The sequence below is a fragment of the Ursus americanus genome, chromosome 19, assembly GCF_024610735.1.
Source record: "Ursus americanus isolate L20-20 chromosome 19, mUrsAme1.1.p, whole genome shotgun sequence".
Lineage (NCBI taxonomy): Eukaryota > Metazoa > Chordata > Mammalia > Carnivora > Ursidae > Ursus > Ursus americanus.
Genome location: NC_142145.1, coordinates 36,121,083 through 36,141,904, shown reverse-complemented (window position 1 = coordinate 36,141,904; position 20,822 = coordinate 36,121,083). Strand labels below are relative to the sequence as shown.

Here is a 20,822-nt window from a genome sequence, read left to right as displayed (position 1 = left end):
CACACGTAATTACATTTTTTTTCTTGTGATAAGAACTCTGAAGATCTACTCTCTTAGCAACTCTCAAACAGTGTCGTGACATGTCACCACCTTGCTGTACATGATGTCCCCAGACTGACTTCTTTTATAACTGGAAGTCTCTACCTTTTGACCACCTTCACCCATTTCACTCACCCACTCCCCAGGCCCGCCTCTGTGGGGTTTTTACTTGAGTGAGGAGGACCCGGGGGTAGAGAAGAAGCTGGGATGACCAGAAGACTGGTTGCTTCCTGAGTGTGTGCCATGTGCACGTGCACGCGCGTGTGCACATGTTTTTAATGTCTCTGTGGTTCTTGTCAACAGTATTAACGTCATATTTTTAGCTCCTCTGTTTATGACTTTGGCAGAAGGAATACAGCAGATTAAGTGAGAAGAATTTTTAAATTCCATCAGAACCCCGGCCATGAAGGATAAAGCCAAGTAAAGTGCTTTTCTTTGCTTTAGCGTTATGAATTCACTGGGCCTCATATGCCCGAAATATAGCATTTTCCATAAACATTAAGCTACTAATTATTGACATTAGACACAGTGATACTGTGGCTTCACTGAGGCAATGAATGAAGCCACTCTTTGTTTTTTTTTTTTTTTACAACTATGGTTAAAATGTCTTAGAATCATATTTATACATCAAATCCTAAAGGCATTAATTAAGACACAACTGCTCAAAGACTAGCATTGTAAATCATGTCCATATCCAGTGAGTAAAGTCAGAGAATTACAGGGACTTGTACAGAATTTATGTCTATTTTCCTCTGCTTCTGAAACTCCTTTTTATTTTGAAAGGGAAAATTAGGGAGAGAGAGAAAAGCTTGAGGGAAAAACAATTCTTGTAAAACAGGGCTACCACTAATTATGTTTTCAGGACATCAAATGCAGCTTGAAAAAAAAAATGTTGGAATGGTCGATAGCTGCAAGGAAAAAAATCTATATCTGCATTATAGCTGAAGTGCTGCCCTCTCTTTAAAAGCCATTATGTAAATGTTTTTCATGGAAGCATCGTTGAACAAAGAGGCATGGGAAGGCACCGAAGTGAAGTCACCATGAACTTGGGTGCATTCGGGGCAGCAGGAAGGCAGCTACTGAGGACCCTAATCTCTCAAACCAGGATTAGATGCTACCAAGGACATTATTGGGTCATTTCACAAAGCTGGAATATAAATGACAGCTTACATAAAAATGACATATCAATGTTAAATTTGCTGACATTGATAATTATAATTTTCTCAGCACATCCTTACTCTAGCAAACGCAAGAAGGCTGGGCACCCCGGAAGCTGGGTACACTTCACAGTATGGTTGTTTGGAAGGAGACAGCAAGACTGTCAAAGTGAATAAACAAAAACATAGTTCTTAACTCTGATGAGTGTCATCTACTTTAGGATACTGTTTACTCTTCTAAAAAGTAAACCATGAAATTCTTAAGTCGAATGAATGAAAGACTTCATTTTCATTTTTGTAAGTTTCACTATTTGGTATTTCTCAATGTGATAGCCGTGAGGGGTAAATTACTTCCATATCAAATGGCAGCTTGTGAGGATTTAAAGAGCTCACTTTACATTCTTTTGAAAAATGAGCTTTTACTTTAACCCTTTAATTGTGTAGTTTCTTTTAAAACTTGGAACTTCCGAAGACACTAAGATCTTCTGTACGTCTTTCCTGTTCTTTAGTTTCGTTGTCCCTTAGGAGGTCTGTAAATGCACAGGTGACTGGCCCTGCCCGCTCACGCCTCCTGCAGCAGACGTTTTGTCCCCTCAGTGATCACTTTCTTTCCGAACAACTGAATCAGAATTTGAAACCCCCTGATTTTAAATTTCAAATACTAATTACTTCATCTGTAATTAAATTGTTCAAATTCATTTTCCATTCCTTTGTCCAGCCTGTGAGTGACCGTCCAGGGCGGGGTGGAAGCGATTCTTCCCTCCCATAAGTAGCATGTATGGGTGCTAGAGTGTGGACCCCATGCCCTCTTCTCCACCATCCCTGCCCCTGCCCTGCCACAGAGGATGCCAAGTCTGATTTTCTTTGTTTTCACCATTCTCCTCTCCGAGAGATCCACCAGGTAAAAGACTGGGGCTCCATGCCCCAACGACCTGGACGGGATCCATGAAACACGTGGCAGTTTTAAGGCAAAGAGCCTGACCCGCTGGCTAGAGCAAGCGATGCAGTTCCTCAGGAAGAGGAACCTGCAGCCATTCTGGCCTATCCCATGGGAGCCGCGCAAATGTCTGCTGGGGCCCCCTGTCCCTCTGCCCGCCAGCTTCCCCTGCTTCTTTATAGTTCTCTCCCCTGGTAACATGGTCTTTCAGGACGCCTCGGCTTGCCCAGGACCCTTCCTCTTTGACTTCACATCCAACGTTCAGGTTTTCTTCAAGCTGCCTTTGATGAGGTCCTAGAAATATAATCCATAATAGCTTTGTTTTACAAGCAGTCAGTTTCTGTTCCTTCCGTGTTTTTCTTTTAAAATTTACATGAGACTGGGTAAGGCAGGGTACCGGAATGAGCGAGGACTATATGTCAGCTCCTGCACCCAGCCCCATCGTGGCTGCTGACCTGCTTGGGGAGAAGGGCCAGGGTGGGTCAGGCACTTGCCATGGAAGCCCCTGCTGCAGGGTTGTTTCCTTCGGAAGAGGCCGAGAACGTGGCACCTTCCTACTCAGGGTTAAACCTAAACTGACTGAATGTCCCTACTTGTACTTTGTCTTGATCCCAAGCGATGACCGAAGGGAATCTTGAAACCAAGTAAGAGCTCGCCTTGTGGGAGGCCCGTGATGTTTTTGTTTGGTTTCCTTCATGTGTTGCTGGCTTTTGATGTTGGCATCATCTCGAGCCTCCCCTGGTAGGTTTACCCAGGATGGATACCTCTCCTAGGAGGCGTTTTAATGTATTATAAAAACTTGTATTGAGTGTCGCCTCTGGGTCAGGCATGGAGATTGGCCTTGGGAACATAAAATGGCAAACAGAACAGATGCAAGTCCTACCTTGCTGTGTTGAAATCTCACGGGAGAACAGGCGTAACTAGAGGGCTGGACCATTGCAGCGGACGGGCGCTGTGGCCTGCCAGAGCAGCAGGGAGGATGGGACACTTAGTCACTCGAAGGAGGGGAAGAGGAATGTTTCCAGCAGAAGGGTTCCAGCCCGAATCCTGCTTTGTGGCCAGGTAGCCAGAACGCTGCCTCGTCCCTGAGAATGTTGAGTGTGGCCGGGCCTGGGCGTTCTTATGCCGCTGTCCCTTCATGAGACCGTGAGCTCCCGGAGAGCAGGGATCTCCCGTATGACATGGTTCATGGTAGGTGCTGGATAAGCATGTATTTAGTAAATAAGAGGTGTTGAACATTGTCTTGAAGCTGCTTTCTGTTAGACTTTATTGGTATTCAAATATGACATACTGCTTATAAAAAGGTCTGAAGTAACTTGATTTTCTGGAAGCTTTTTCCCCAGCAAGGCTGGTTGGTAGCTGCCTTTGGAGGAGGCCCTTGGCCAGTCAGCGTGTCCTCCCCCGCCTCCTCTGCTGTTACCCACGTTTTCTTTATCCTGTTGGCATGGCCTTTAGAGAACCTGGCCAGTGGGACACAGAAGTGGTGCTCCAGGAGTATTTTCTGTGGGCTTCTGCGGAGATAAAGGATCCTTGCAACTGTGTGGAAGAAGCAAAGCATCAGCTCTCTAGAATTTTGGGGAAGGTCTGCATAGGCCAGGTTTCCAGCTCCCTGGAGATTGACCTTCGGATACTCAAACTGTTTTAAGTAGATTCCCAATTTGATTTTCATTTTAAAATACAGTAGGCCTTTTCCTAGAAATGTTTAGAAGAAAATTCTTTTTTCCCTTGTAACAGATTTTAAAGGGTATGATATTGCCCGTGCGGCTTGAGGGGGTGTGTGATTTTGCATTTATAACCAAGGACTCCAGGCACCTGAACTCTTCCTGTTTGCTACTTTATAATTAGGAGATCGGTTGAAACTTGTAACTGCTGTCAGCACACTGGGCTTCAGTAGCCCCTGCCTCTTTCTGATGCACTGGTACTGATAAACCGTGAAACTGGAAACCACAGAACCAAGTTGTATTTACTGGTTCATGTGTTTATTTCAACATTTGTACCTTTACTAAATATACGTTCAGCCAGGCGTGGTGCTAAGTACTGGGCTTACAAAGGTGAGGGACACTGTTTCCTTGCGCTGCAAGAGCCTTCTGGAGGAGCAGAGGGTGTGGGAGCGTGGTGGGGTTGGACGGAGCACCTCCCCCAGGCTGAGCTGCCACGCGGTGGAGACTAGGTGGCCCCCAGTAATGACCCTGCATTTCTTTCTTTCTTTTGAGCCTTTCCTAGATCAGTTACCTTTGTTGCAAAATTGTGATTGTTCCAGTTCTTATGTTTCTTCTGCATTTGCTAGCTGTCCGTGTTCTATAAAGATCTTCCTATCCTCCCTCCCTCCCTCATCAACTAGATTTTTATTTATTCAATGCCTTATAGTCCATTAGAGCCATTATTCTTTTCATACATAAAACTGTGCAAGTGTGGCTGAGTCAGAGGCACCTTCACGCCCGTTCACGTTAGACCGCGCATCCTGCTTGACACAGGAGGGCGTCCCACCCTGTACCTTCCCTGCCCCTCCCTTGGAATCCCCCACCTCTGTGCCGGTAAAATTCAGAACAGGAGCACAGCGCTGCTCTGAAGACGTCATTGCTCCCAGAGGCTTTCAGTGCCCTGACCTAGGAAACCAAAGAGGAAAGAAGTATGCCCTTATACTGATGTTTTTCTAAAGTATTAGTTGGAAACTCGATTATGGTGATGCTTCAAGGTTATCTAAGAACATTTCCTCTTAAAAAAAAAAAATCTTAAAATCTCTTAGTATGAGTTGTTGTTCTCTCTCCAGAGGGAGAAAGGATAACTTAATCTCATACTGAGAGAAAAAAGTGCTCAGAAAGATTAAATAAGTTGCCCAAGCGGATCCTGTCGTTGTACCGTGCGCACTTTTTCTTTTCTTTTCTTTAAGATTTTACTTGAGAGAGAGAGAGCATGAGTGGGCCGGGGGAGGGAGCAGGGAAAGAGGGAGAAACAAGGCTCCCCGCCGAGCAGGGACCCTGGGATCATGACCTGAGCCAAAAGCAGATGCTTAACCGACTGAGCCCCCCAGGCGCCCCTGTGTGCACTTTTAGTAAGTGTATGTATGCTACTTCTGTGATCCGAAGGGGTCACTGGGGGTACCTTCTATACTTTTTAGTAAACTCCTCTTATATCCTACATTTGCAATAGATTTAAAAAGCATCCTTAATGTTGCCAGTATTTGTAATCTGTTCTGGTTACTTTCAGGTGCGGCTAAATCAAGTCCGGCATCTAAGCCGGGATCCACACCTTCTCGTCCCTCGTCAGCCAAAAGGGCTTCGTCCAGCAGCTCAGCATCCAGATCTGATAAAGATTTAGAAACACAGGTCATACAGCTGAATGAGCAGGTAACTCCTCAGCCCTGGTGGTGGGGGGGTGGGCAAGCACCTATGGGCCTGAGATAAGGAACGGTGGGCAGTGGTTTCAAGCAAGTAGGGATTAAAGGAATTGTTCAGACAGATAAAATCAGTGGCCCACCAGGAATAAAAGATGATAGAACTCGAAGCTGTGCATTAACACAGAAGGACAGAGGACTCAGCCCTGGGTAAATGCAGGTTCGTAGGCCAGCGTCTCACTGCCCCCCCCCCCCCACACACACACCTCAGGGCCGGTCACGAGCTCCAGGCTAGACCTCGGCCTCTGTGCCCATTTCTGGTTCAACACTGGAGTTAGGGGTAGTCTCTCTTCCTCCTTCCTTTACTTCAGCAACTGTGTGTCAAGCCTATTCCATGGGAAAGACCTTCCCCTGCCTCGCAGGACTTACAGCAATGATACGGGGTAGGGGATTATGCCAGCAAAGTGGACACCTAACACTTGCCACAACAGCAAAGTTGGGTGCCACAGAAGCACCGAATACTGGGGGGTCAGAAAGGCTGAACCTTTCTGAAAACAGAAAGGCTGTTTTAAGCTGAAAAATGTTCTTTTCTGTCTAAATCTAGCTCTCCTGTCATTGAAATTTTCAATATAAAAGTGTAGGTATGCTGTCTACCTAACAATAACTCGTTTTGCCTGAGATTATATGTAGTTTAAAGGTAATAAAACCATTGGTAGCGTAAGGCCCGCAGCAGAAGCCATGTCCCCTGACCCCGAGTTGAGAGTCCTTTATCCTGGCTGCTCCCACCGCTGGGAGAGGAGTCTTTATTCAGGGTTCTTTGGCTGTTCCCAGCCAAGTGGCCGGGCCATTCCTGGTGATTAATCTGATTCCTGATGAGCCAGCAAGAGTCTGGAAACAGTTTTTGAGATAATTGTATATTTGCAATCAGGAGTCTAGTTTAAAAGCAGGCGGTTGCTTAGCTAGGGTGTTTCTTTATAATTCTGATCACTTTAATGAAAACGATGAAACCTGAAGTCATCCAGTGGGTAGGACTTTGATTTAGAAACTGTGTAATGTTCCAGCTACCTGCCGCTTCTCCGTTTGAACCCATATGGAATTTCCAGTAATAGGTTCTTCTCAAATAAAAGGCAGGTGGGACAGCCATAATGAGCCATGGGCAACATGCCCAAGGCTCCAAGCAAATCAGAGTAGACCTAGAGAGAATCAGGCATGGGTCTATGACACTTCAGATTTATAACCATTTCTCCTTAGGAACCCAAGTTCTTTTGATATCTTTATTACCTCTTTTTCTGTCACCATTTCTCTCCTTCCCATGGTCTCCCTCTACCACACCCAAGTTTCCAACCTTCCAACCCCAAGTGTAACCACATAGAAACCTTGAGATCCTTCCTGCGCTTCTCCCATTCGGCCTTAGCCAGCCGGACCCACTTCCTCTCCTTAGGGCTGGCTCCGTGCTCCCATTAACTGTCTGGTTACACGAAGAGCCTCCCATCCCCTGGGGACCCAGAGCTCGTCCTGCTATCCAAAAATGTAACTCTAGAGGGGAGAGAGGGAGAAGAGCGAGAGGAGCTTTCCAGCGGTCCTATAATTCCTTTATTCCAAAGGGCTTCACTCCCCCACCTCCCCCCAGTACATCAAGGAGGGGTGTGTCTGTTCGCCTCGCCGCCCCCACCCGGTCCCTCAGAGGGAAGGTCACACACCCTAAATTGTGAGTGTTCAGTCCGCAGTTCGCTGAGCACTTACTTCAGATCCGTACCCGTGTTTCTGTTATGGCTCCCTCTGTTTTCTGTCCTGGTAGCCTGCAGGGTGGCTCGCTGACGCTGGCGGGTAGCCACAGAGGCGTCACTGTGCTGGGACAGAGGACTCCAGGACGAGGAAGGGCTGGGTGGAAATGCCTGGCTAAAGAGTGAATTACGGTCATAATAGAGGAAGCGATGAGTGCCATAAACTTGAAGAATTCTCATTTACTTGGCCTCCTGCCCCTGTTCAGGCGGTCTCCCATGACATACTGTAAAAGTACCACTGTGCTAGACAATTCCAGTGATAGAAATGAATCAGACAGAGGGGAGGGGCGCCTGGCTGGCTCGGTCAGTTAAGCATCGACTCTTGATCTCAGCTCAGGTCATGATTTCAGGGTAGTGAGATGGTGCCCTGCATCGGACTTCCTGCTGGGGGTGGAGCCTGCTGAAGATTCTCTTTCCCTCTCCCCCCACCCCTGCTCTCTTTCTCTGTGTCTTAAATAACAGGAGACGACGACATAACTGAAATCCTTAGGGCTGTATGTGGAGAGTGGGTTAGCAAACAGGCAGTGGGGTGGGGTCACCGCTGTGCTCAGGGGGCCCTGGGGGCTGGAGAGGACCCACGGTGTGCGGATGCCGAGAGGGAGTGGGGGGCATTGAAGGAAGAGAACTTGCCCTTCTTCCCTCTTGCTCTGGACTTACACGAGGGCCCATCTCCACTGCTTTGGCTTCTGCGGCAATCCTTGAGGGTGCAGCATGGCATCGGTCTTCATGAGTGCGACTGCGAAAATGGAATTCCCTTGCCGGCTGATCTGTCCTCGTACGCGTCAGCCCTGTCGGTTTTTACTAGAGCTGTTTAGAGCTGCTCGTGTCATCTGGTGCATCTGGAGTACCACCAAAGGCCAACCTGGGCTGGATCTTCCTACAAAAGCCTCAGCCTTTCGTATGTCGTACAGACCAAAGCACTCTCGAGAGGCAGCAAACCTAGTTTCCGTGGGTTGAATGCGTCCAGAGACCGTTCTTGCCTCGTCCAGGGAGAGCTGGCCAACTCAGACACCTGAAGTGCCACCGATCTGTCTACTGGCACCAACACAAGCTTCAGAGGGACTCTGTGGCCAAGCCTCGGGGGGGGTGGGGGAGGGTTGGTTTGTTTTAAAACAAGGAAGGATTTCTAGAATAAGGGAAGTTTTCGTTTTCCTGTACTGAAGGCTGCTGGTTGCCTTCATTTCCTACAAGTGTCCCAACCATGGTAGCAGCAGCAGGAGGAGTGAAAGCGAGCGAAGGAGGCTTGGCCGCCTTGTGAGCAGCATGCGAGGGGGTCTGCAAGGTGAACGCTGAGGGGCCGTATCGCTGAGTCTTAGGCCAGGTGTGCAGGAAGGGGACGGACACTGCCTGTGCTCGGTGTACGTTCGAATGGAGCAGTAATTCCAGGCAGATAAATCTGGTCCTTTGTACATGCTATTTATTAGAGAAGAAAATTTCCCCTTCCAAAGGTAATTTTTAGAAATTCTATTAGGGTGACTTTAGTGCACTGAAGGAGAGATTTCACCCGAGGAGGGCCATGAAAGTTTTAATTTACCTCCTAAAGAACATTGTCTGCATAAATCTAAATGCACAAGGGGTTTAAAAAAGGGGGGGGCTTCTCAGCAGGAACGGGGTGACGGTTTGGGCCTGTGTGTAGCTGCTGTGCCCACACAATTGGGATTTGAGACCCAGTCTGTTGACCCCATGCTCAGTGTCCCTTCAGCCCAGGTGACACTCTTGTCTCCTTCCTGGCACCATCTCTGTCATCACTGTGAGAGACCACACAGCCCTTGAAGGTTCTGGAAGCAGCATCCAGGGGCAAAAAGGGAATGGGGGGTTGTTTTGCAGGGGGGAATGACTTTCCCATCTTCCTCTCCACCCCCAACCCCACCATTCCCTACAGTGTCCCCAGAACCAGAGGAGTGAAGACCGGTCCACTGAGCTAGGCTCTCCATCTCACCCAGTTTTCCTTGTGTAGCTAAGACCCAGTTTCTCAGTAGAAAGCATTTGTCTAGTGTGGCTCAGGGACATTTTTGAAGGGATCCCAAATGAAGCGTAGCTCTTCATGCAGGTTCCCTGAAGAAAGAAGGGTCCTCAAAATACATGTACGGTAAGCACAGTGGCAGCCTCTCTCCTCTGCCTCCCCTCCCTGCAGAGAATGAACAGGGTAGGATGTGCTCTAGCCTGTGTGAGCAGGAGACGAGGAAAGCTCACTCGGAGCCCGGAGGCAACCGTGTCGAGCAGAACGATCCGTCCGACAGGGGTTATGAACAGTCAGTTGGCAGAGGGCATGAAGTCAGACCGTGTGGCCCAGGCTCAAGGTCCATCACACATCTCTTATTTCATGTTTCAGGTCTTTACAGGCAGGCGAAGTCAGTCACGTTTCTTATACTGTTTTGGGGGGGGGAGGTCTAACTTCTACCCTCACTCCCTTGCAGGTACATTCATTAAAACTTGCCCTCGAAGGTGTGGAAAAGGAGAGAGATTTCTACTTTGGCAAGTTGAGAGAGATTGAGCTACTCTGCCAAGAACACGGGCAGGAGAACGATGACCTCGTGCAGCGACTAATGGAAGTCCTCTATGCTTCGGACGAACACGTAAGTGTGAGGAGAGCCCTTGACTGCTGCGTTCTAAAGCGACGTTCTTGGTCCGGGTGCAGTGATCAGTGTGCCTTCGGGTGCTGCCCTGGGATTCTGAGAGTTAGGACTCAGCCAATGTATTTGTGATGCCCAGAGGAGTAAGTATCATCATCCTCACGATCCGTTGACCCGTGCTCGTGGGCTGTGCCTTCATGAATTCATCTGGGAAGACATGGGTGGATGGGGGTGGGGGGAAGAAGAGGACTGATTGACGCAGCCAGCTATCAAGTGGTGTTCAGCTCTGAGCAGCTGAGCAACAAGAATGTGTGTAAGGATTCTTCATGACAGAGCAGAGTATGGTTAGAGGAAGAATTCATCTAGATGTTTTTCCCATCGCCAGAAGCCCCACAACTGCCTGTTTTTATTTCATCACTGGTTGTCTTGGTTACTCATTGCCAGTGCAGACCAGCACTATGCAACAGCCCTTAGCTGAAAAATATTTTTAGAAGGCCTCCACTGGGGGTGTCTGGCTGGCTCAGTCGGAAGAGCATGCGACTCTTGATCTCAGGGTCATGAGTTCAAGTCCCATGTTGGGTATAGAGATTACTTAAATCTTGAAACATCGAAATTAAAAAAAAAAAAAAAAAGTAGCCTTTTCTGTGGGGAGGACCTGGCTATCAGGGCTTGCTACTCAGGAGTGCAAGGAAGAGGGGATGGGAGGGGGACCCCCAGGGTGTGGATTCCATCCTGGTGATGGAAAGCAGGTGTGAGGAACAGCAGAGGAACGAGACTGTCCAGAATCAAGGACAGGAAGGGAAGGGGTGGATAAATGGTAGAGACGAGGTCAGGTACCCCCAAGTCTGCCTGTGCAGGGAGTGAGGGGCCCCAGCAGCAAGGCAGGGGTGGGAGCCTGATGGAGAGCCCCCCCTGGGCCAGGTGTGAAAGAGGGAGCTGGGGTTTCAAGCGCGGCCCTAGGCCAGGCTGAAGCTGGTGGTGGAACGGAATCTGTTGGACCCAGAGGCCTGGGGCCACTCCCTGGGCGCTGTGGGGGAGTTGGGTGTGTTCGTACTTCGACAGAATGGGGACAAGTCACAGGCAAGTTTACTTTATGACTTATTCCAGCCCAATACCAGACAAATGTTTACTCCATGGAAGATTTGAAATCTTAGGGATGAAAATTTCTAAAATGGCCCAGGGTTTGAGGACTCTCACCGTGTTTTTCATTCCCTACCCCTGGCCCAGATTTTTTTTTTTTTTTTAAGCTTCTTTCTCATAAGTTTTCACTGGCTCAGACTGTAGATCTTGAAGCCCTGAGAAGCTTCCTGTCCAGATCCGAGAGGCAGTGATGGCTCCACAAAATACGGTTCTCGGTGTCTTCAGATCTGCTGGCAGGAACGTCCTGATTTCGAGTGTGCCTGCGCCAGCCCGAGGTGCTGGGTGGTCTGTCAGGGACCGCGGGAGGTACGGTCATTCTCTCCCGAGCTTGTTGGGGGCTACCTCGCCCGCAGGCCCTAGGGCGCGGCGAGTCTGAAGGACCAGGCCTCCTGCCAGAGGAGGGCGGCGGGCAGCAGCAGAGCGTCCCAGCCCTGTGCTGTCGGCGGGAGGAGAGCGCTTCCGACGGCGACCTCAAGCCAGGTCTTGTCCCGAGAGGGAGTCCTTGTGCAGGGGCCAGCTCAGGTGACCTCCACGTTCAGAGTCAACAGGGCCCCCGAGTTCCGGCTCACAGCGGGCAGGGCCGGCCCTGGGGGAGAGCTCCTGCCCTCTGCGCGTGACTTCTGGGGATTCCGCCTGAGTGCCTGTTCTTTGGTTAAACACCGATGAACCCTCTGTTGCCATTGCGGGGGCAGGTATGTGCTGGAGAGGCTTCTTCTCTCAAGGTCTTTATTTGGTGATGGCTGGTCTTTGATTCTCGGAGTCAAACGCTCCTAGAATAGAAGGTTTGGAAGATGTGGAAATCCAGCTGGGAGTTTGCTTACAGAAGTAAACAGGGGCAGTACATTTCACGGTTGTAGAAGCCTAATGGAAGTTTCCAAAGCAGATCACCGGACAGCTGTCTAGTGCCCCTCTTTATCATTCTCAGGATCTTCTTCCCTTCGGGGCCACAGGTGTCTGGACTTGGTCAGTGCTTAGCTGCGGCCGTGTCCATCCATCAGCTGAGGTGTGCCTGCTTATGTGAACAGGCACTTAATTCCTGAGGTACTGTCACCAAAGTCACTGTTGAGGGACCCAGAGATTCCTCCCCGCTCAGCCAAGAGCTCTAGGGAAGAGCCTGTGTTGCTGTCATTGGGTGTACAGAAGGGGGACAGGGCCACCGCCTCAGCGAGGGACTGCTACCGGGAGTATGTCAGGTCTGATACATGTGGTGACAGGGACATACATGTGAGGTGAGCATAGAAAGCGGAGAAGGACAAGCAAAGACTTCACAGAGACTAGGACGTTTGGGTTGGATTTGAAGAATGAGGGGGAAGAGCAGCAGTTAGAGCTCAGGGAGAGGACTGTTCAGGCGGAGGAAACCGCGTGCGCACAGCCGTGAGGAAAGAACGGCGGGATGTGGCCCGTGTGAGCGGGGGCAGGTGAGCCTGTCGAGGGCCACCACCTCCATCTAGGAAGTCAGGAGCCCTCGGAGCTTCTTGATGACCTGTCCTCCTCCCTTGCCCCATGTCCCTCCTGTGGTAGGCAAGAGCCTTCTTCAGTACAGTCTTCGTCTTCTCTTTCTGAAGATTATTATAAGCACGAGGAACTAGCAGCTCGCTGACGGCTAAGCCTTCAGAAAGACAGGATCGTGTGCTGCGCAGGCACGGGAGTTGAGCACGTGCTGCGCAGGCACGGGAGTTGAGCACGTGCTACTCCAGGCCGTTGTCTGGCAGAGGTTTTGCCTGGCCTCCTACTCAACATGTGTGTTTAAGTTCTTCCTTCTTATATGGGGCATAAGAAAAATTTTTTCCCGTGAGCTTACACAACGTGGTATGATCTGGGAGCCCTGGGCTGCCTCAGTGTTCCAGATACGTGCGGCAGACGTTCACACCGCCTTAACTAACTTGCACCCCTAGCATTAGCAATCCCTTGGTAAGCTGGGAGGTTTGCTCTTTATCCTAGTAAGTGTGGACTGGGGTCCACGGTTCCTGCAGGTGGATGACGTCACAGTGGGACCTGCCCTGGGCCTGCTGGAGCCCACAGCACCCCCTGGCTCGACAAGTAGGAAGGGGAGAGCAGGGGTGAGGTCTGATGTCATGGGTTTTTGGTCCCGGAGCTTGTTACAGGCCCCCACCGTATGTGAATCCATGTCTTTGACTTTTGGTGCTGGGTTAGCCCCATTAGCCCACAGTTAACTCCCAACTGTGCTGTGAGCAAACCCGATTTTCTATAAAATGTCACACAGATCTGCATTCTGAGGTTTCCCGTGCACGCTAACACGCACTAAACAAGGGAGGCCCGCGTGAGACCTGCCCAAGTCCTAGCAGTGGGAAAGGAAGGCACCTCACTAGCCGTAAAGAGTTATTAGGATGATGGATAAAACACGGTCCTGCGCGCACCCACTCAGGGCTGCGGTGCGTTACCTGAGGAAGCCGAACCAGGAGGTGGAGCTGAGAGGAGTAGCTGATGCTGGGGTGAAGGCAGGGACAGCAGCTTCCAGAAGGAACATGTGGCAGAACAGACACCGGGAGTTCCCAGGCTGCCACTAGATTTCTTTTTTGCCCCTGGATACGAGGGAGAACACGTATTGGAAGGGTCCAGTGACTCCTTGTCCTGCGTTATCCCCACAAGAACTGCTCCCCTGCTCCCACAGGAATGCCACTGTCAGCGGAGGCACTAACTTGCGAGGGCCCGGGGGCCCAGGGATGAGTTGGCAGAGGGGGAGTGGAGGGGACATTCTGAGGCCAAAATCAAATGTGGTTAAGTCCTGAGGGCGTGGGGAGCCCCCAAGGACAGCATCACGTGGGCAGAGCAGGGTATCGAGCCTTGGCACAACGGCTGTGGAGTAGTTCTGGGGGTGCTCATGGGGGGGCGGTCCTGGGCGCGGGCAGAGCTCACCGTGACTAAATAATAGGCCTCTTCACCGAGCCAATAAGGGACAGAACTAGATTTGAACCAGGGGCTTCGATACGATGTTCCTTTCTCCTGTTGTCACAGAAAAAGTTACTTTTTAAAATGTTTTCACTTCTAGAATATATTTCAAAGAGTTCTCCCACCAAGAAATAATAGTTGCAGCTTACAATAGGTATCATGAACCAAACCTTCTAGGCACCTTACCTACTTGAACTCCTTGACTCCTCTGTTGAATTCGGGGACTCTAGGGACTCATGGATCAGTGAAACTCACTGAAAACGGTTAAAGGGGTTCTCCTGTTACAATCCTCCATTGCTAAGGCCTGCTTCTGCCTCTTAGGAGATAAGCAGCATGGGACCTTGGCTCAGAGGGTCCGTCATCTGTTCCTGGGTCCTCGGGGATTTCTTCTCAACACAACCTGTACCGAGTTGGGAAGTAAAGCGAGGTGTGACACAGATGAGGCCCCGGCCCTCACTTGACTAACCTGAGGCCACGGTGTTGGAGACACACAAGCTTACAAGCCCGAGTTCTGTAGCCAAGGAGAAAACACAGTGCTGTGGGCCCAGAGAAAGCCAGCACCCCGGCTCTGGGGAGAAGACCCCACCAGGGTTAGCGGGCTGGGCTTGCCAAGGCTACAGGGAATAGACCAGGCAGGAAGGTGGGTGGGGCACTGGGGTTGAGAATGGAGCGAGTGTGTCCGGTGTGAGGTCACAAGCACTCGTGTGGGTCCCTGCATGCGTTCTTGAGGGAGCAGTCGGCCCTACTGCTGAGCCCACTCGGCTTGGGTAAGAAAAAGAGCTGCTTGCTCCCTGTTAAAGAATTTGCGGAGGTAGCCGACCAGGGTTGATGTTCCGTGGAGTGGTACTCGGGGTTAGACAAATGAAGAGGCCCTACAAGAACACCTCCACCATCCGGTCCTGGCCCTGAAGTACTCAGGCCTCACGTATCCAAGCAGAGGTCCCAAAGTCCTTGAGCGAAGGCTCCTGAGCTCCCCTGCTGCCCTTCCTTGCCTCGCCGCTCTGAAAAGTTGCGTCTCTGCAGCCGCGGAGTCACCGATCCTACCTCGGGGTCTGTTTCAGGCGGACACACGCTAGGTAAGAAGAGGGACAGGGCAGGAAAGGAAGCCGAAGCTCCAAGTGGTCTGCCGTGAGGGTGGGGCTGACGCTCTGACGCCCGGCGGTGGCCCCGGGGCTCTGCCTTTCCACAGCAGGTTCTCTCCAGGTTGTCGCGATGCTTTTGAGGCAGTGCATTTGGTGGACTCTTTGCGAGGGCAGGAAAGTATGAATGTGTTCTGTGAAGATTTCCTCCCAAAACAGAAGGAACGTTGGGTGCTTCGAGCCTGAGCGCTGTGTTCTAGGACAGGTCCTTTGAGCGGGGAAGCACCCGCATCTGGGTGTGTGCATTGGCTCCTGGGAGCGGGAAAGCCCGGGCCTGGCAAGGTGGGCCTCACCTGTGCGGGGAGAAGGGGGCTGTGCGGACCCTGCAGGGCCTCCGACCCAGTCTGTCGTTGCGGCTGAACCTCTCCCCCTGTCCTGCAGGAGGGCCACCCGGAAGAGCCCGAGGCCGAGGAACAAGTCCACGAACAGCAGCCCCAGCAGCAGGAAGAGTACTGAAGCATCCTGGCCGCTCTCACCTTCAGTTTTGCGTGGGAACTTTTCTTCTGGAGAAACGTGTGGCCTCAAGCTCAACAGCAACCAGTTGTTCCCAGTCTGCCGTTAACATCAACGCACTGTTGCGTACGCCAGCCACCGCGCTCGGTTCCCATTTCCTTTGCCAAGACCCATTAGCAGCTGGCCGTTGGGCGGCCTACCTGAGAGATCACGGGGTCACATACCTTCTACTTCGCCACTTGGCTGCTTGAGATTGATTCTGCTCTTTTCATTTCTTTCCAGAACAACTCTCCCGTCCCCACCACCACCACCACCCCCTTTTTATCCTGGTGTGAAACAATGGTAATTTGATATATGGTATTTATATTGGCATTTCTCAACCAGTGTCACTAGATGTCACACATTCGTGGTGCTTTGATGTTTGCAAGTCTAACCTCTGAACGTAAATTTGGTCAAATAATAAATTGGAGCAAAGGGAAAGAGATACTTGATATGAAAGCCATAAGGACAGTGACTTATTTTATAGGGAAAAAGAGTTTCCCCCTCGAATCCCAACACTAAAGGGAAAAAAAAAATGGAATCAAAACTAGGACTTCAGGGCCCAGTATTTCTCCCTGAGCATGGTAGACAACCCCACAGTTTCTAAAGACATTCACTCAAGGACACCACCATCTCCACTTCACCCTCCAAGTACTTGCCCCTCCCCTCCCCGGTTCTCATGCTATATTTTCTTTCTCAGGGTCCTCTTTGGTGGGCAGCCACTCTCCCCAAAAGCTGTTATCAGTTACCTACAGTCCAGAGGGGGTCTGTGTCGGTGCAGGTCCTCTTGCCTCTCTCTGGCTTTCAGCCCAAAGCCTGTCCTCCACACTAGGGGACTCCTCTTCCAGAATGACTTCAGGGTATGCGGCCCTGAGGGGCGGGGCTCTGCTTCGCGCTGCACGCTCACTGGAAGTGAAGACCTTCTTACTAGCAGCGTCATTCCAAGGGAGACTCCTGATTCTGAAGTCTGGTGTTGACACTGGAATGACAGCACAGAAAAATCTATATGACTCCCCATGCCTTCTGGAATAAGGAATTTCCCCTCGTTAATACTACGGCCCTCCTTGTCATTGACCTTTGATTACCGTGGCAATTCATAAGTAGAGGAAACATTAATGAATTAAAAGCATTCCTTATTTTTTTAACTAATATTTGCACATTTTCTTAGTATCTTTCCAAATCTTTGCCTCTTTTATTCCTTTGACAGATGGTATCCCTTCCTGGATCATTCGTTTCACTTGGTTTCCTAACTTTAGCAGGTGCGACAACACAAACGAGTGTGCCCGCCCCACTTGCCTCTTAACTGAAAAGCTTAAAATAAATTTCTGAAATAAGTATCCTAAAGCTTTGACATTTCTTTTCTTATTAATTGGTGAAATACTAATTCTGAATTCTAGCATTGGAGCTTTCCAACGAAAGAAGTCTTCTCAAAATCTTTTGCAGCAAAGTGGTATTTGAGTTACAGGTGAGCAAGATGGCTTGTATTTCTGAGGTGATCACAACACACTGTGCATAATTGGACAGACGTTCTGTGGTGTTCGGTTTCCCTTGCTTCTCTCTCCCGCCTGCTGTGCGCAGCGGCGGCAGCTCCTCTCTCTCAGGCTGCACAGCCTGGCTCTCAGCAGTGACGTCCTCCCCCACCTGGGCACAGGTGGCGGTTGTGCTACGCACGGCCTCATGCTTACCAGTGTGGTCCCTCCCAGCCTTCTGTACGGACCTTCCTTCGTAAAAGTAGCTCTTGTAGAGAGGCACCAAAAATAATTCCATGCGGATGATACTTCGCTGGTTCCTAGGCAGGGACATCTCAGTAATACCCAGTGCCAGGTGGATGGTGGCCGGGATCCCCGGCATGGGGGTGGGGCTGATGACAGCGCAGGTTGCCGAAGCCTCCTTGGTGACAGCCGCTCTGTCTCTCCCCCAGAGCCCCGGGCTTGTCAGCTATAAAAACATACTGGCCAGATACCTTCCCTTTCCCTGGTGGTCACGCTTGATTCTCCATCCCAGACTCTTAGCGCCAGCTAGTCACGGATTTAGGAAGGAGCTACACGTTCCTCTTTCTGACCGCATCTGACCCCTCTCCCATCGTGCCAGTTCGCATGTGACATCACAGATGCTTTGGGGAATCTTGAACAGCTAGGGTTCTCCCTAGTCTTTGGCTGCACCCCAGCTTCTGTGCAGACCACCTCCTTTCCCAGAGCTGCTCCTTTTTCCCCTGAGGGCTGTAACCCCATCGTCTTCCCATCTCGGCATCCAGGGCACATTTCCCTCCATGGTCCCATCACACGTCCTCACGCTGGGCTGAGAAGCATCCTTTTTGGGCTCTGCCCACCCTCTCAGAAGCCGGACTTCATTCTTAGCCACACGGCTGTAGCTGGTGGTAGCACTTCCCCTGCTCGTGTCAGATAGGAAGTGACTGAAGCAGGGGGCAGAGAGAGAGCCCATGTTCTAAGCAGAGAAAGAAAAGACAAACACCTTGTTGACCAGAGAGAAGTAAACTCCAGAAGGGAACCAAGAACTCCCTTCCCTGGTGAGTATTTCCATTATTCCGTTAAGGTTTAATATGCATTCAGATTACTTTTACTAAATAGTACACCATAAAGCTTTTGTTATATATTCAATGTAAACTGAAAGGAATGTAAACATATGTATTGTTAATTATAAATAGAGATAAGTAATGACATCATAGATGAAAAAGTCTTATTCAGATGTATCACATTCATTTTACATTACCCTACTGTCGCATGGTAGAATAGTTTTTTTTGTCTCTGAATATGTGAATAACTTGACTTGCGTTTATCTTTTTACATATTTAATAAAAAAAAGTATATGTTAAAAGGACTGAATTTACAGATTCTTACATTTTTATGCTAAGGGTTTCCTCCCGAGGGAGCATGTGTGCGTCAACAGGCTATTTATGTGGAATCCCACATCTACCCACATTTTATCATGATTGACAAGGAGGTGGGGGGGGGGGTCTTTGCTTTTATGGATGGCAAATGTTTTAACAGGAATTAAAGATTAGTATCTGATATCAAATGTAGCAGCTGTGATACCTTTTTAAAAACTTTACCAAAAAAAGAGAGAAGCCATTCCCTTAGAAAAGATCGTGCTTGCAGGCCAACAACAGCCTAGCTCCGGAGCCCCAGCCGGCTCCATCTGGGCCAGATAGGGCTGGGCGGGTAGGAAGCTGGGGGAGCAGCCAGCAGAATGACCTACGATCGGCAAAAGCTCTCAGAGTGTTTTCTCCCCTCTAGTTTGACTACTTGGACCAACAGTGATGATTTATACGCATCAACAGAATAACAACTTAGAGGCACAGGAATAGGTGACAAAAAGAAATGCCTTAGAAGTGGCCCCGTGAGCCGCCTGGAGAGGCTGGAGAACAGGAGACGGCAGCATGTGGGAGCCTTAGCCCAGGAGTCCACAGCTTAGGGAGGCTCAGCCAATGCTCTCCCCACCCTGCCTATGCCAGCCTGCCCTAAACTGCTTTCAAGCTCCACCTAGAGGCCAGTTTGGTTTCTGTACTGTCCTTTGGCAACTATTTTCCGTTCACTTGCCTTTAGGCCCTTTTAAGAGCAGAGAAAGATACTACCACTCTTCTCCATCCACACTCATGGCTGCACTGGGTAAGTGTGTGACGGAAGTCTGAGCCACTGCCTGGCTTGGGAAAGTTCACACTCAAAACACCATGTGTTTCCAATTCATTCACCAACTCTGGGATTTTAAACACTCGATCTCACACTTAGACATCTGCCCACAAATAGTCCAGAATATGTGTCACCATCTTACTTGAAAGGCACACCGGTGGACTCTAGGAAACACATCACTAATGGTACAAAAGTGGTGGAATAACAGGTTTGCTCCATTTAGTAAATCTGAGATCATCTCTGAAAATTGAACGTGTTCCTACTGGGATTGTGGGAATATGGGTAGGCCCATGGGTCCGGGCGGAGGGAGGGGGCAGGACAGAGAGGAGTTCATGTAATTCCACTAAATTCAAGTTATACAATGCCAGTTCTCTAAAATGAAACAGGTAACTTCATTTCTGGCCTTTCTTAGTCTTCCTCTTGACTGCTAGACCCAGCTCCTGTGACCCCTGCAGCCTCCATCGCTCGCAGACATCACTGACCCAACCTCTGAGCCCTAACGCCGTTTGCCAGACCGTGCAGGTGTCACAGCAGGGCAGCTCCTGTTTGGTTGAGCTGGGAACTCGGACGTTCACCGCTCACTGGAAGAGCTCTGGCTTTATTGCCTAATGGAAGGCAAACCTTAAAACCTTAAAATCCATGGAGCCCTGGAGGAGCCCTCATGCAGCACGGGGACTTCAGATGACAGGACTGCCCAAGGGCAGGACCCCCCAGCCCCCACGCCTTGTACAGGTAGGGCTCACACAGAAGGTGTTTGCGACGTGTCCCGCCTCCTGTGTGTCCATGAGGCTTATGGAAGGCCCAGCCGAACCTTATTTGTTGAATGCATTTTTCTTTTTCACTGAAAATGGTGACTTTTTAGCTTGTCAAGCTTAACTTCTTAAACCAGGTTCCTGCAGTATTTTGTAACTATTTTGTTAAGACTGAGTATAAATGCAGATTTTTAAAGGGTAATAACATATCAATGTACCTCTGAATTTACGATATTCAGTAGGAACTAGCCCAGTACCTCAATGGGTTCTTTTTCGGAACAAAGTACACATTTCCTTCTAGGTAGCAGACGTCCCTCATTTTTTACATTTTACCATTTCTCTAGGTCGTGAAGGTTATCTAGTTTATCTTACTGTTTTGGCCAAATCTAACTGCCCTCACACATTACTTTCTAACCTTTAGAAATTAGAGAAGTAACAAAACATTCCCATAAATGCACTCGGAATTTAATCTGATCTAAATTCACAGCTTACCACTAGGACACTCTCTTCCAATCTGACATATTTATTATACAGATGAAATGTGACCTCCTCCCAGTGAAGCCATTTTTTACCAGCTTCAAAGTTTTCCCAGAGAGAGAGAGACTATGGGAGATCACCTTAAATGTCAGTCTCTCAGAGGCTCAGCTCTCTCAAAGATAGGCTCAGGGTTCACCCTGTCCTGCACACACAGTCACTGTCCCACCACATGGGCGAAAACTGGGGAAGGGGGCCAAGAACAAAAGGGTGAATTTTACCTCAGAACATTTTCAATTTTTCGGGAGAGTGGTTTTGAGATTAATGTCACAGAACGCTGGCCGGCCACAGCTAAGACATTATTAATACAACATCCGAGGTCATCTAGCTTTCCTTTCTTTTTTAAATTTTGGTAACATTTACTCAGGGATGAACATCATATTC

At 49.6% G+C, this 20,822-nt stretch overlaps 1 protein-coding gene across 4 annotated transcripts in view; it reads left to right on the top strand.

Annotated features, from left to right (window-relative positions):
- MAPRE2 (microtubule associated protein RP/EB family member 2) overlaps nt 1–16,849 on the top strand; it is a 149,525-nt gene extending 132,676 nt beyond the window's left edge. For all 4 annotated transcript variants that reach the window (XM_087869878.1, XM_087869877.1, XM_045777887.2 and 1 more), the window contains 3 exons: nt 5,341–5,480; nt 9,669–9,827; nt 15,395–16,849. In XM_087869878.1, the coding sequence (XP_087726004.1) occupies nt 5,341–5,480; nt 9,669–9,827; nt 15,395–15,469 (374 nt within the window). In that variant the 3' untranslated portion in view covers nt 15,470–16,849. The remainder of the gene's footprint in view (nt 1–5,340; nt 5,481–9,668; nt 9,828–15,394) is intronic.
- The last annotated feature ends 3,973 nt before the right edge of the window (nt 16,850–20,822 follow it).